General features: G+C 44.1%; 1 protein-coding gene across 3 annotated transcripts in view; it reads left to right on the top strand.

The window, feature by feature from the left end:
• Positions 1–17,071, top strand: part of ESR1 (estrogen receptor 1) — a 524,188-nt gene that overhangs the window by 442,517 nt on the left and 64,600 nt on the right. For all 3 annotated transcript variants that reach the window (XM_040429500.1, XM_040429501.1, XM_040429499.1), the window contains one exon: positions 2,724–3,050. In XM_040429500.1, the coding sequence (XP_040285434.1) occupies positions 2,724–3,050 (327 nt within the window). The remainder of the gene's footprint in view (positions 1–2,723; positions 3,051–17,071) is intronic.

The raw sequence follows: 17,071 nt of genomic DNA, 5'->3' as shown, positions 1-17,071 counted from the left end.
GGTTTGCTTTACAAGTTTGCAGTTGGAAACTGCCACTCCTTGTGTTGCCAGTTTCCAGAATGGTAGTTCACTGGTTAGTACTGTTGCCTTGAATTACTGGGTTCCTGGGTTTACATCCAACCAAGGGCAGCATGGCGTTTGTGTGTTTTCCCTGCGTTTGCATGAGTTTCCTTTCTATACTTTAGTTTCTAGAAACTATAGTGGTCATTTATCAAACTGGTATAAAGTAGATCTGGCTTAGTTGCCCATATCAACCAATCAGCTTCCACCTTTCATTTTGGACAGCTCATTTGGAAATGAGGAATCTGATTGGTTGCTATGAGCAACTAAGCAATTTCTACTTTACACCAGTTTGATAAATGACCCCATATGTGCACAAACTGCCATTAAATGGAGCTAAAGCAACATGAATACTAGCATAGTAAATTTACCATACATATAGCTTGCTGGAGGCATGACAACTCATGGACAAGTGATGACTATACAATAATAATAATAATACTTTTAGCTTGATCGTGGAAACACAATGCTTGGAGTTTCTAAGAAACAGTTCTTGTGATGATGTTTCTCTTAAAGAGGTTCTACAGTTTGTTTTAACTGATGATCTATCCTCTGGATAGATCATCAGCATCTGACCGGCGGGGGTCCGACACCCAGGACCCCACCGATCAGCTGTTTGAGAAGGCAGCGGGGCTCCAGCAGCGCCGCGGCCTTCTCACTGTTTATCCCAGGCCCAGTGACGTCACGACTAGTATCAACTGGCCTGGGCGGGGCTAAGTTCTGTTCATTTGAATGGAGCTTAGCCCCGCCCAGGCCAGTTGATACTAGTCGTGACGTCACTGGGCCAGCGGTAAACATTGAGAAGGCCGCTGCGCTGCTGGAGCGCCACTGCCTACTCAAACAGCTGATCGGCGGGGGTCACGGGTGTCGGACCCCTTCCGGTCAGATCCTGATGATCTATCCAGAACCCCTTTAAGCTAGGCTTTGACACTGCGGCTGCTGCAAGTTGGTGACACACCACACACATGTGACCGCCTAGGGTCGCATGATTTTTTAAGGTAATACTAATTTTTCAAACAAAAATGTGTGACCATTGGCTGCCGTGGTTGGGGGGTTTTGGATGCATGTGACAGCCGCCGCATATACACCCAGCCATAAAGGCCTGAAAAAGTCTTCATGATATACAGTATGTTGAGAACTTGATTAAAATTGTTTCGCCATTTTGGCCTTTCATGGAAACAACATAGCTTGCTTTGCCACTCTGTTTGTATGACTCACATTTACCACTATGGGAGTTACAGAAACAGTAGAACACCGCTGCGCAGATGTTTCTGTAACTCCATCTCCCTTGTCTAGCGCTTACTGCGGTTATTCCCATCTGGGCCATGAAAGACTGAATTCACTGAAAGTGTCATAAAAATTAACCTTTATTAATGTTACATCCAAAATATAATTCAAAGTATTAACAAACATGAGCCCCAATGATACCAACAACAAAAATGGTGATAAAACAATAGAGAGCTGGGCAGGGAGGGGGGAGGAAAGGGTTTGTATATACCTATCCCTATCTATCCCTCATCCTAAACCCTGTCCCCGGAGTCGCACCCTAATAGCGGATGCACCCCGTTCTCCTACCTATCCTCAATTGTCCCTGAGACGCCCTTTAAAGTATCAATAATATATAGGACTAATAACAGTTACTCCTCACTAATTCCTGAGAATGCTCTGATGCGTTTCCTCTTGTACCAGATTCATCAGAGGGACATCTAAAGACTACCTATACATATAGGCACAATAGTACACTGTTATGTGCTGGAATATGTCAGATAATGAGATAAATATGTATATCTGACGGCTTGCAGTAGAGCCACTCACTCTATGCCAGACCAGGGAAATGAGTCTAACGGTTGGATGAGGGTTCTGTGCTGTGCTTAGATGAGCACTGCGAGCCGTCAGAAGCACATATTTATCTCATTATATGACATATTCCAGCACATAACAGTGTACTATTGAGTAGCATAAGTTGTCTTTTCTGTCTCAGTTTACATCATGAAGTGAATGATTTTTTTACACCCTATATAACTGTGGCAGTCAGTGTGTGCCATGCTTTAAGACAGCACTGCATTTGATGTCTCTATGTGGTATCGTTTTGTTTTGTCCTAATTTTCATCTAATTCTGCCCTAGTGGGATAGGGATAGGTAGGAGAACGCGGTGCATTAGGGTGCGACGCTGGGGACAGAGTTTAGGATGAGGGATAGATATATACAAACCCTTTCCTCCCCCCTCCCTGCCCAGCTCTCTATTGTTTTATCACCATTTTTGTTGTTGGTATCATTGGGGCTTATGTTTGTTAAAACTTTGGATTATATTTTAGATGTAACATTAATAAAGGTTAATTTTTATGACACTTTCAGTGAATCCAGTAAAATTTAGCAGTGTCTAAACTTGGATCAGCATATCAGCTATACTTCAGTGATTTGTCCATAAAAGACTGAGATGGGGCCTCCCTTTTAATGTTTGATTTTCTGCACCTGATATTGCTTTGGCTGAAATGTTGCAAAACATTTAGATACTTTTGTAGTAGCAGTGCATTTCTTCTTTCAACCAAACAATTGAATCATTTTTAGTATATGTCCTATAATACCATGTTAAATTCAAATTATTCAATTAATTCAATTATTAGCTTGGTAACAGACAAGATAACGTCTTTATTTCTTTTCAGGAATCAGGAAAGATCGTAGAGGAGGACGTATGATAAAACACAAACGTCAAAAAGATGAACAGGATCAGAAGAATGATGTAAACACATCTGAAATAAGGACAGCATCCATTTGGGTGAACCCAACTGTTAAAAGCATGAAACTGAGCCCAGTATTGTCTTTGACAGCAGAACAGCTAATCAGTGCCTTAATGGAAGCTGAGCCACCGATAGTTTATTCGGAGCATGACTCAACCAAACCTTTCAGTGAAGCCTCCATGATGACATTGCTCACAAATCTTGCAGATAAGGAGCTGGTGCATATGATTAACTGGGCCAAAAGAGTGCCAGGTAGGTTTCTAGAGAACCATTAGAACTCAGTTAGCTTTTTTATTCCATTTTGTAACTGGTCTACCACTATTCACTGTACAAGAAATGTATCTTATAGATAACCCTTTGCAAATGTCACATGCTATCTTGTACAAACAACCTGAAATCGAATTTCCACCCTACATAGTGTCTTTTACCTACAGTGGTGCTTAAATGTTTGTGAAGCCTTCAGAATTTTCTATATTTCTGCATAAATTTCACCTAAAACTACATCAGATTTTCACCCAAGTCCTAAAAGTAGATAAAGATAACCACATCAAACAAATGAGTCAAAAATATTAGATTTGGTCATTTATTTATTATGGAAAATGATCCAATATCACATGAATGAGAGTGGCAAAAGTATGTGAACCTTTGCTTTCAGTATCTGATGTGACCAAACACACTATGGCATTACTATTTGAGCTGAGTGTTGAGTTCCGTCACAGGAGCTCAATACCGGAAAAAAAAAATGGATCAGTTTTATCCAAATGCATTCAGAATGGAGAGCATTCCGTTCAGTATGCATCAGGATGCATCAGTTCAGTCCCTCTTACGTTTTTTGGCCGGAGAAAATACTGCAGCATGCTGCAGTTTTCTCTCCGGCCAAAAATCCTGAACACTTGCCGGAATGCCGGATCCTGCATTAATTTCCATTGAACTGTATTAGTGCTGGATCCGGCATTAAGTGTGCATGCGCAGACCTTTAAAAATGCAAAAAATTATATATACCAGATCCGTTTTTCCGGATGACACCGGAGATACTGATACGGTATTTCAATGCATTTGTCAGACGGACTCTAGGAACAATATATAGGGGGGGCACATAAGATACCACAGTCAAAAATGGGGGGGCACTAATAATTTTCACCACTTAATCATACTACTGAAATAAACGAGATAAGTATATATAAATAAGATTGCAAAATACGAGAGTATTGCGGTATGCAGGGATAATTTTTATTGTACTATCCTAATACTTAAAAAACAAGCTTTCAAGAGTTTTCCTTTCTTCCTCGGTATGCTTCAGACCTGAGAAAGAGAGAAACACTCTCCAAAACTTTTTTTTGGAGTTTAAAGCAGTTTCAGCACTATAATAAAATAATTTACTTACAAAAGAAGCTATTCAGTCGTCTGCTGTGCTGTCCTCTGCTTGCTTCCGCGGATCTTCCCCTCCTTTCAGTCTCTCCTCAGTGCGCAGGTGCACTGTTATGGGGGATCTGTGGATGACACAGTGTTATGGGGGATCTGTGGATGACACAGTGTTATGGGGGATCTGTGGATGACACAGTGTTATGGGGGATCTGTGGATGACAGTGTTATGGAGGATCTGTGGATGACACATTGTTATGGGGAATCTGTGGATGACACATTGTTATGGGGAATCTGTGGATGACACACTGATATGGGGGATCTGTGGATGACACACTGTTATGGGGGATCTGTGGATGACACACTGTTATGGGGGATCTGTGGATGGCACACTGTTATGGGGGAATCTGTGGATGACACACTGATATGGGGGCATCTGTGGATGACACACTGTTATGGGGGATCTCTGGATGACACACTGTTATGGGGGATCTGTGGATGACACACTGATATGGGGGCATATGTGGATGACACACAGTTATGGGGGATCTGTGGATGACACAGTGTTATGGGGGATCTGTGGATGACACATTGTTATGGGGAATATGTGGATTACACATTGTTATGGGGAATCTGTGGATGACACACTGATATGGGGGATCTGTGGATGACACACTGTTGTGGGGGATCTGCGGATGACACATTGTTATGGGGGATCTGTGGATGACACAGTGTTATGGGGATCTGTGGATGACACATTGTTATGGGGGAATCTGTGGATGACACACTGTTATGGGGATCTGTGGATGACACACTGTTATGGGGGATCTGTGGATGACACACTGTTATGGGGGAATCTGTGGATGACACACTGATATGGGGGCATCTGTGGATGACACACTGTTATGGGGGATCTGTGGATGACACACTGTTATGGGGGATCTGTGGATGACACACTGTTATGGGGGATCTGTGGATGACACACTGTTATGGGGGATCTGTGGATGACACACTGTTATGGGGGATCTGTGGATGACACACTGTTATGGGGGATCTGTGGATGACACACTGTTATGGGGGATCTGTGGATGACACACTGTTATGGGGGATCTGTGGATGACACACTGTTATGGGGGATCTGTGGATGGCACACTGTTATGGGGGAATCTGTGGATGACACACTGATATGGGAGCATCTGTGGATGACAGACTGTTATGGGGGATCTGTGGATGACACACTGTTATGGGGGATCTGTGGATGACACACTGATATGGGGGCATATGTGGATGACACACAGTTATGGGAGATCTGTGGATAACATACTGTTATGGGGGACCCGTGGATGACATATTATTATTATTATTATTATTTATTATTAAAGCGCCATTCATTCCATAGCGCTGTACATATGAAAAGCGGTGCACATACGTAATACAGACAATTGCACTAATCATAAACAAGACAAGTTACAAACTGGTACAAAAGGAGAGAGGGCCCTGCCCGTGAGGGCTTACAATCTACATGGTATGGGAGAAGGACACAGTAGGTGCGAGTTAAGTTGGTCATGGCGGTATAGAGGCAGCAGGGTCACTGGTTGTAGGCTTGTCTGAAGAGGTGGGTTTTCAGGTTTCTTTTGAAGGATTCCAATGTAGGTGAGAGTCTGATATGTTGGGGTAGCGAGTTCCAGAGTATGGGGGATGCACGGGAGAAATCTTGGAGTCGATTGTGGGAAGAGGCGATAAGAGGAGAGGAGAGAAGGAGGTCTTGTGAGGATCGGAGAGTGCGTGTGGGGATGTATCGGGAAAGTAGCACCGAGATGTAGGGAGGGGACAGGTTATGGACGGCCTTGTATGTATTTGTTAGTACTTTGAAGTGAATTCGCTGGGCAATGGGGAGCCAGTGAAGGGATTGGCAGAGGGGAGAGGCAGAGGAGTAATAGGGTGAGAGGTGGATTAGTCGGGCAGAAGAGTTGAGGATAGATTGGAGGGGTGCGAGAGTGCTAGATGGAAGGCCACAGAGGAGAATGTTGCAGTAGTCTAGGCGGGAGATAATGAGGGCATGTACAAGAATTTTCGCAGAGTCAAAGTTAAGGAAAGCACGGATGCGGGAGATGTTTTTGAGTTGGAGGCGGCAGGTGGTGGAAAGAGCTTGGATTTGCGGTCGGAAGGAAAGTGCAGAATCAAAGGTCACTCCAAGGCAGCGGACTTTGTTGACCGGGGAGAGTGTGCAGCCATTGATCATGATAGATAGGTCTGCTGAGGGGGTTGAACAAGATGGGGGAAAGATTATAAATTCTGTCTTATCCATGTTAAGTTTTAGAAAGCGAGAGGCGAAGAAGGATGAAATAGAAGATAGACATTGTGGGATTCATGATAGTAAGGTGGTGATGTCTGGACCAGAGAGGTAGATTTGTGTGTCGTCAGCGTAGGAGTGATACTGAAAGCCATGGGACTCTATGAGCTGTCCCAGGCCAAAAGTGTAGATAGAGAAGAGCAGGGGTCCTAGGACAGAGCCTTGCGGGACACCAACAGAGAGGGAATGAGACGAGGAGGTGGTGCGAGAGTGGGAGACGCTAAACGTCCGGTCTGTGAGGTATGATGTGATCCAGAAGAGGGCCAGGTCGGTGATGCCAAGAGATGAGAGAGTTTGCAACAGAATGGAGTGGTCAACAGTGTCAAAGGCAGAGGACAGGTCAAGGAGAAGGAGGACAGATTATTGTTTCTTGGTTTTGGCTGTCAGCAGGTCATTGGTGACTTATGACTGAGGAGGGCTATCAGGGGACATTATACAGGGGGTAATATAACTGAGGGGTATCAGGGAAAATTATACAGGGGGTAATATAACTAAGGGGTATCAAGGACATTATGCAGGGGTAATATAAGTTATATTACCCCTGTATAATGTCCCCTGGTAGCCCTCCTCAGTTATGTTACACCTGTATAATAATGTCCCCTGATACCCCTTAGTTATATTACCCCTGTATAATAATGTACACTGATACCCCTTAGTTATATTACCCCGCCCTATATAATTTAACCTGATACCCCTCAGTTATATTATATAACTAAGGGGTATCAGGGTACATTGTACAGGGGTAATATAACTGAGGAGGGTTATCAGGGGACATTATACAGGGGGTAATATAACTGAGGGGTATCAGGGTACATTATTCAGGGCTAATATAACTGAGGAGGGCTATCAAGGACATTATTCAGGGGTAATATAAGTTATATTACCCGTGTATAATGTCTCTTGATAGCCCTCCTCAGTTATATTACCCCTGCATAATAATGTCCCCTGATACCCCTTAGTTATATTACCCTGTATGTACACTGATACCCCTTAGTTATATTACCCCGCTCTGTATAATTTAACCTGATACCCCTCAGTTATATTATATAACTAAGGGGTATCAGGGTACATTATACAGGGGTAATATAACTGAGGAGGGCTATCAGGGGACATTATACAGGGGGTAAGGCTACTTTCACACTTGCGGCAGTGTGATCCGGCGGGCAGTTCCGTCGTTGGAGCTGCCCGCCAGATCCGCCGATCTGCCGCTGACTGAAAGCATTTGTGAGACGGATCCGGGTGCGGATCCATCTCACAAATGCATTGCAAGGACGGATCCGTCTCTCCGCTTGTCATGCGGACCGAGGGATCCGTCTTGTACATTTTTTCAAATTTTTACCGATCTGCGCATGCGCATGCCGGAACGACGGATCCGGCATTCCGGTATTCTGAATGTCGGATCCGGCGCTAATTCATTCCTATGGGAAAAAATGCCGGCGTTCAGGCAAGTCTTCAGTTTTTTTCGCCGGAGAGAAAACCGTAGCACTGAACTGAAGACATCCTGATGCAAACTGAACGGATTACTCTCCATTCAGAATGCATGGGGATAAAACTGATCAGTTCTTTTCCGGTTTAGAACCCCTGTGACGGAACTCTATGCCGGAAAAGAACAACGCAAGTGTGAAAGTAGCCTTATATAACAATATAACTAAGGGGTATCTATCAGGGTACAATATACAGGGGTAATATAACTGAGGAGGGCTATCAGGGACATAATACAGGGGAGAGGGGTAAGATAAGTTATATTACCCCAGTATAATGTCTGATAGTAGCCTAGCCCTCCTCAGTTATATTACCCCTCGTGTATCCTGATACCCCTAGTTATATTACCCCCTGTATAATTTACCCTGATACCCCTCAGATATATTATATAACTGAGGGGTATTAGGGTAATACAGGGGACAACAGAGGAGGCATAGCACAGTGGGACAGGGGAGTACAATGTTACATACATAACTCAGCCTGCGCCGCACAACACGCACCGTACGGCTCCCTCTCTGCCTCTGCTGGGTGCAGGACTCCACCCCCCTATGTGAATACTAGCTGCCGCCTGCCGGCAGCCGACAGCCAGGTATTAATTTACAGCGCGGCGAGTGGCGGCAGCCAGCATAACAGACAGGGGAATCAGCGGGGGGCAGTGAGCACAGAGGTGACGAACCTATTAAGGTGTGCCCAGGCACACCTGGCGCACCACGTGCGCACGCCTATGAGAGCATATTCAAATCCTTTCAGGTAATGGGATAGATACTATGTCGACTTGCACAAGGGAATCCATACATGTGATAGATGAAAGAAAATCTCGCCCATCCAGTTCATATAAAAATCTTCAGCTTTATTCCAAATACAATAAAAAGGTTGCAGCCTGTCTCCCTTAGGAACAGATAGGTTCTTAGCCATGGCATGAAGTGGATAGTACCTTCATACTGATTTAAAGAGGACCTTTCATTGGTTCAAACATTGTGAACTAAGTGTCATGATCTGTACAGCGGCGCCCAGGGATCTCACTGCACTTACTATTATACCTGGGCGCCGCTCCGTTCTCCTGCAATGCCCTGCGGTATGTTCGGTCACTTGGTTATAGTAGGAGGAGACTGCCCTTGTTCTCCTGGGCGTTTCCTTCTCCTAGGCTGTAGCGCTGGCCAATCGCAGCGCAGAGCTCACAGCCTGGGAGAAAAAAAGATATCAACAGTTTCCCCTAAAACAGTGACCTCTATAGTACCCGCCCCTTTAAAAATTACCTCCACAGTGCCCGTCCCTTTAACAGTGATCTCCACAGTGCCCGCCCCTTTAACAGTGACCTCCATAGTGGCCGCCCCTTAAACATTGACCTCCACAGTGGCCGCCGCTTTAACATTGACCTCCACAGTCCCTGTCCTTTTAATAGTGACCTCCACAGTTCCCGCCCCTTTAACCTCTTAAGGACATAGGGCGTACAGGTACGCCCTTGTGCCCTGGTACTTAAGGACACAGGGCGTACATGTACGCCCTGTGTATTTTCGATCACTGCCGTGCGGCTGGCAGTGATCGGAACCCGGTGCCTGCTCAAATCATTGAGCAGGCACCTAGGCTAAATGCGCGGGGGGGTCCCGTGACCCCCCCATGTCGGCGATCGCGGCAAACCGCAGGTCAATTCAGACCTGCGGTTTGCTGCGATTTCTGCAGTTTCTGGTCCCCGCGGTCCCTGACCGCGGGGATCAGAAACTTTATATGCCTAAAAAAAGTTTTATTCACCCCCCCTGCACCCCCGAATGATTTTTATGGTGGCGGGAGGTGCAGGGGGAGGGTTGCGGGCGGTGCGGGAGGCGGGCGGTGCGGCAGGCGGGATCGCGATCCCCCGCCCGCCTCCCCTTGAAAATTCATTGGTGTTCAGTGGGTATACCAGGGTGCCAGCACATTGCTGGCACCCTGGTATAAACGGCTGACATCTGCGATGCGATGTCAGCCGTTTAACCCTTTCCATACAGCGGTCCGTACGGACCGCTGTATGGAAAAGGTTAACAGCGCAGGGAGCTCCCTCCCTCTCCCATCGGTGGGCTGCTGTGCCTTTGCAGCCCCCCGATGGAGAGGGAGAGAGCCCCCAGACAGCCCCCCGAGAGATCCCCTCCTTACCCTTCCCCGTCTGCGAAGTTCTGAGCAGACGGGGAAGGTTCCCATGGCAACAGGACGCCTCTCAGGCGTCCTGCTGTCCATGGTGCTGAACAGATCTGTGCTGAAAGGCATAGATCTGTTCAGTGTAAGTAAAATACAGTGCAGTACAATATATATTGTTCTGTACTGTATTATACAGACATCAGACCCACTGGATCTTCAAGAACCAAGTGGGTCTGGGTCAAAAAAAAGTGAATAAAAGTGAAAAAAAAGTAAAAATCAAAAAACACATTTATCACTGATAAAAAATGAAAAAAATAAAATTCCCTACACATGTTTGGTATCGCCGCGTCCGTAACAACCTGATCTATAAAACGGTCATGTTACTTTACCCGAACGGTGAACACCATAAAAATAAAAAATAAAAAACTATGATGAAATTGAAATTTTGCCCACCTTACTTCCCAAAAAAGGTAATAAAAGTGATCAAAAAAGTCGCATGTACGCCAAAATTGTAACAATCAAACCGTCATCTCATCCCGCAAAAATCATACCCTACCCAAGATAATCGCCCAAAAACTGAAAAAACTATGGCTCTTAGACTATGGAGACACTAAAACATTTTTTGGGTTTTAAAAATGAAATCATTGTGTAAAACTTACATAAATAAAAAAAAAGTATACATATTAGGTATCGCCGCGTCCGTGACAACCTGCTCTATAAAATTACCACATGATCTAACCTGTCAGATGAATGTTGTAAATAACAAAAAAAAAACGGTACCAAAAAAGCTATTTCTTGTTACCTTGCCGCACAAAAAGTGTAATATAGAGCAACCAAAAATCATATGTACCCTAAACTAGTACCAACAAAACTGCCACCCTATCCCGTAGTTTCTAAAATGGGGTCACTTTTTTGGAGTTTCTACTCTAGGGGTGCATCAGGGGGGCTTCAAATGGGACATGGTGTAAAAAAAAAACAGTCCAGCAAAACCTGCCTTCCAAAAACCATATGGTGTTCCTTTCCTTCTGCGCCCTGCCGTGTGCCCGTACAGCGGTTTACGACCACATATGGGGTGTTTCTGTAAACTACAGAATTAGGGCCATAAATAATGAGTTTTGTTTGGCTGTTAACCCTTGCTTTGTAACTGGGAAAAAAATATTAAAATGGAAAATCTGCCAAAAAAGTGAAATTTTGAAATTGTATCTCTATTTTCCATTAAATCTTGTGCAACACCTAAAGGGTTAACAAAGTTTGTAAAATCAGTTTTGAATATCTTGAGGGGTGTAGTTTCTTAGATGGGGTCACTTTTATGGAGTTTATAATCTAGGGGTGCATCAGGGGGGCTTCAAATGGGACATGGTGCCAAAAAAACAGTCCAGCAAAATCAGCCCTCCAAAAACCAAACGGCGCACCTTTCACTCTACGCCCTGCTGTGTGGCCGTACAGTAGTTTACGGCCACATATGGGGTGTTTCTGTAAACAGCAGAGTCAGGGCAATAAAGATACAGTCTTGTTTGGCTGTTAACCCTTGCTTTGTTAGTGGAAAAAATGGGTTAAAATGGAAAATTAGGCAAAAAAATGAAATTCTCAAATTTCATCGCCATTTGCCAATAACTCTTGTGCAACACCTAAAGGGTTAACGACGTATGTAAAATCAGTTTTGAATACCTTGAGGGGTGTAGTTTCTTAGATGGGGTCACTTTTAGGGAGTTTCTCCTCTAGGGGTGCATCAGGGGGCTTCAAATGGGACATGGTGTAAATAAACCAGTCCATAAAAATCAGCCTTCCAAAAACCATACGGCGCACCTTTCCCTCTACGCCCCGCTGTGTGGCCGCACAGTAGTTTACGGCCACATATTGGGTGTTTCTGTAAACGGCAGAGTCAGGGCAATAAAGATACAGTCTTGTTTGGCTGTTAACCCTTGGTTTGTTAGTGGAAAAAATGGGTTAAAATGAAAAATTAGACAAAAAAATGAAATTCTCAAATTTCCTCCCCATTTGCCAATAACTCTTGTGCAACACCTAAAGGGTTAACGACGTATGTAAAATCAGTTTTGAATACCTTGAGGGGTGTAGTTTCTTAGATGGGGTCACTTTTATGGAGTTTCTCCTCTAGGGGTGCATCAGGGGGCTTCAAATGGGACATGGTGTAAATAAACCAGTCCATAAAAATCAGCCTTCCAAAAACCATACGGCGCACCTTTCCCTCTACGCCCCGCTGTGTGGCCGTACAGTAGTTTACGGCCACATATTGGGTGTTTCTGTAAACGGCAGAGTCAGGGCAATAAAGATACAGTCTTGTTTGGCTGTTAACCCTTGGTTTGTTAGTGGAAAAAATGGGTTAAAATGAAAAATTAGAAAAAAAAATGAAATTCTCAAATTTCCTCCCCATTGGCCAATAACTCTTGTGCAACACCTAAAGGGTTAACAACGTATGCAAAATCAGTTTTGAATACCTTGAGGGGTGTCGTTTCTTAGATGGGGTCATTTTTGGGTGGTTTCTATAATGTAAGCCTCGCAAAGTGACTTGAGACCTGAACTGGTCCCTAAAAATTGAGTTTTTGTAAATTTCTGAAAAATTTCAAGATTTGCTTCTAAACTTCTAAGCCTTATAACATCCCCAAAAAATAAAATATCATTCCCAAAACAATTCAAACATGAAGTAGACATATGGGGAATGTAAAGTCATCACAATTTTTGGGGGTATTACTATGTATTACAGAAGTAGAGAAACTGAAACTTAGAAATTTGCAAATTTTTCAAAATTTTTGTTAAATTAGGTATTTTTTGGTGCAAAAAAAATTATTTTTTTGACTCCATTTTACCAGTGTCATGAAGTACAATATGTGACGAAAAAACAGTCTCAGAACGGCCTGGATAAGTCAAAGCGTTTTAAAGTTATCAGCACTTAAAGGGACTCTGGTCAGATTTTCAAAAAATGGCTTGGTCCTAAGGTGTAAAAAGGCTGTGTCCTTAAGGGGTTAACAGTGACCACCCCTTTAACAGTGTTCTCAACAGTGTCCGCCCCTTTAACAGTGACCTCCACAGTGCCCGCCCCTTTACCATTGACCAACCCTTTACCAGTGACCTTCATAGTGGCTGCCCCTTTAACAGTGACATTCATAGTGTCGGCTCCTTTAACAGTGACTTCCAGAGTGCCCGCCCCTTTAACAAAGACTTCCACAGTGCCCGCTCCTTTAACAGTGACCTCCACAGTGCCCGCCCCTTTAACAGTAACTGCCCCCTAAACAGTGACCTCAACAGTGCCCGCCCATTTAACATAGCCCACCCCTTTAACAGTGACCTTCATTGTGGCCGCTGCTTTTACAGTGACCTTCACAGTGCTCGTCCCTTTAACAGTGACCTCCACAGTGCCCGCCCCTTTAACATTGACCACCCCTTTAACAGTGATCTTCATCTTTGCCGCCCCTTTAACAGTGACTTCCACAGTGCCCGCCCCTTTACCAGTGACAACCGCAGTGCCTGCCCCTTTAAAAGTGACCTCTACGGTTCCCGCCCCTTTAACAGTGAACTCCACAACGCCTGTCCATTTATTAGTGGCCCCTGCCCCACATGCATGTATCAGTGTAGTTGTGCCATCATACGTCATATGACTGAATATTTAAGGACCTGCGAACTGCTAAAACCTGTGATCAGTTGTTATGGCAACCTGAAGTAGGACCTGCGAGCTTCTATTGGCTGATAAGGGACATGTGACCGTGTAAATGGCAGTTCGGATTTAAGTGAAAGGCTTGCTGGCTTGTATTGGCTAATGCAGGTAATTCTTTGGGAATATCTCAGGAACGGTACGTCCTAGAGAGTGGAGACCCAGTCTAAAACCTTCCCGGACACCTGATGTACCTGTGTGCCAAATTTGGTGAAGTTCGGTCCAGTCGTTTGGTCCTGCATAAAGAACGTCCAGACAGACGTCTAGACAGACAGACAGAAACTAATTTTTATAATATAAGAGACTAGCAGAAGGACCCGGTTTCATCTATTTCATTTTATGTTTCGGTGTGTCATAAAAAGATATCAACAGTATTCCCCATAACAGTGACCTCTACATTACCCACTCCTTTAACAGTGACCTCCACAGTGCCCGCCCCTTTAACAATGACCTCCACAGTGCCTTCCCCTTTAACAATGATCTCCACAGTGCCCGCCTCTTTAACAGTGACCTCCACAGTGGCTGCCCCTTTAAGATTGACCTCCACAGTGGCCGCCCTTTAACATTGACCTCCACAGTGCCCGCCCCTTAAACAGTGACCTGCACAGTACCTGCCCCTTTAACAGTGACCTCCACAGTGCCTGCCCCTTTAACAGTGACCTCACAATGCCCGCCCCTTTAACATTGACCACCCTCTTAACAGTGACCTTCATAGTCGCTGCTCCTTTAACAGTGAACTTCATAGTGCCCGCCCCTTTAACAGTGACTTCCACAGTGCCGCCCCTTTAACAGTGACCTTTACAGTGCCCACCCCTTTAACAGTGACCTCCACAGTACCTGCCCCTCTAACAGTGCCCACTCCTTTAACCCCTTAAGGACTCAGCCCTATTTCACCTTAAGGACTTGACCATTTTTTGCAAATCTGACCAGTGTCACTTTAAGTGCTGATAACTTTAAAACGCTTTGACTTATCCAGGCCATTCTGAGACTATTTTGTCACATATTGTACTTCATGACACTGGTAAAATGGAGTAAAAAAAAATCATTTTTATTTATAAAAAAATACCAACTTTACCAAAAAAAATTAAACAATTGCAAATTTCCAAGTTTCAATTTCTCTACTTCTATAATACATAGTAATACCTCCAAAAATAGTTATTACTTTACATTCCCCATATGTCTACTTCATGTTTGGATAATTTTGGGAATGATATTTTATTTTTTGGGGATGTTACAAGGCTTAGAAGTTTAGAAGCAAATCTTGAAATTTTTCATAAATTTTCAAAAATTCTATTTTTAGGGACCACTTTGCGAGGCTTACATAATAGAAACCACCCAAAAATGACCCCATTCTATAAACTACACCCCTCAAGGTATTCAAAACTGATTTTAAAAACTTTGTTAACCCTTTAGGTGTTCCACAAGAATTAAGAATTTTTGGAATGCAGGTTTTGCTGGACTGGGTTTTTTGACACCATGTCCCATTTGAAGCCCCCCTGATCCACCCCTAGAGTAGAAACTCCATAAAAGTGACCCCATCTAAGAAACTACACCCCTCAAGGTATTCAAAACTGATTTTACAAATGTCGTTAACCCTTTAGGTGTTCCACAAGAATTAATGGAAAATAGAGATACAATTTCAAAATTTCACTTTTTTGGCAGATTTTCCATTTTAATAATTTTTTTCCAGTTACAAAGCAAGGGTTAACAGCCAAACCAAATTCAATATTTATGACCGTGATTCTGTAGTTTACAGAAACACCCCATATGTGGTCGTAAACCGCTGTACGGGCACACGGCAGGGCGCAGAAGGAAAGGAATGCCATACGGTTTTTGGAAGGCAGGTTTTGCTGGACTGTTTTTTTTGACACCATGTCCCATTTGAAGCCCCCCTGATGCACCCCTAGAGTAGAAACTCCATAAAAGTGACCCTATCTAAGAACCTACACCCCTCAAGGTATTCAAAACTGATTTTACAAATGTCGTTAACCCTTTAGGTGTTCCACAAGAATTAATGTAAAATAGAGATACAATTTCAAAATTTCACTTTTTCGGCAGATTTTCCATTTTAATAATTTTTTTCAAGTTACAAAACAAGGGTTAACAGCCAAACCAAACTCAATATTTATGGCCCTGATTCTGTAGTTTACAGAAACACCCCATATGTAGTCGTAATCCGCTGTACAGGCACACGGCAGGGTGCAGAAGGAAAGGAATGCCATACGGTTTTTGGAAGGCAGGTTTTGCTGGACTGTTTTTTTTGACACCATGTCCCATTTGAAGCCCCCCTGATGCACCCCTAGAGTAGAAACTCCAAAAAAGTGACCCCATGTCACTCTCATTCTACCCCCCCTTGTCACTCTCATTCTACCCCCCCTCCCTTGTCACTCTCATTCTACCCCCCCCTTCTTGTCACTCTCATATTCTACCCCCCCATCACTCTCATTCTACCCCCCCTTGTCACTCTCATTCTACCCGCCCTTGTCACTCTAATTCTACTCCCCCCTTGTCACTCTCATTCTACCCCCCCTTTGTCACTCTCATTCTACTCCCCCCCTTGTCACTCTCATTCTAACCCCCCCTTGTCACTCTCATTTTACCCCCCCTTGTCACTCTCATTTTACCCCCCCTTGTCACTCTCATTTTACCCCCCCTTGTCACTCTCATTTTACCCCCCCTTGTCACTCTCATTTTACCCCCCCTTGTCACTCTCATTTTACCCCCCCTTGTCACTCTCATTCTACCCCCCCTTGTCACTCTCATTCTACGCCCCCCCTTGTCACTCTCATTTTACCCCCCTCCCTTGTCACCTCTAATGTAGCGTGGCCGAGCTTTGTTCGGTCCGCGGTACAGGAGCATTTGTTTCCTGTACCCGGCCGGACTGAAAGGAAGTGCACACTACTGGTGGCGCCGGCCCTGGGTACTATCCACTTTATGCCATGGCTAAGAACCTATCTGTTTGAAATATGTCAGCCTAAATGATACAGGCTGCAACCTTTTCATTTTATTTGGAATAAAGCTGAAGATTTTTATATGAATTCGTTATTGTGAGATATATTTTAACCTATCACGTTTGGTGTGACCCCCCCTTGTGCAGCAATAACTGCAACCAAACGTTTCCAGTAATTGTTGATTAGTCCTGCACATCGGCTTGAAGGAATTATAGCCCATTCCTCCATACAAAACAGCTTCAACTCTGTTATTTTTATGGTTTCTAAACTGCTATCTTCAGGTCCCTCTACAACATTTCTATCTGATTTAGGTTAGGACTTTGACTTGGCCATTCTAAATCTTTTACTT

The sequence above is a fragment of the Bufo bufo genome, chromosome 4 (assembly GCF_905171765.1).
Source record: "Bufo bufo chromosome 4, aBufBuf1.1, whole genome shotgun sequence".
In the NCBI taxonomy this organism is placed as follows: Eukaryota; Metazoa; Chordata; class Amphibia; order Anura; family Bufonidae; genus Bufo; species Bufo bufo.
This window is presented reverse-complemented; position numbering and strand designations above follow the sequence as displayed.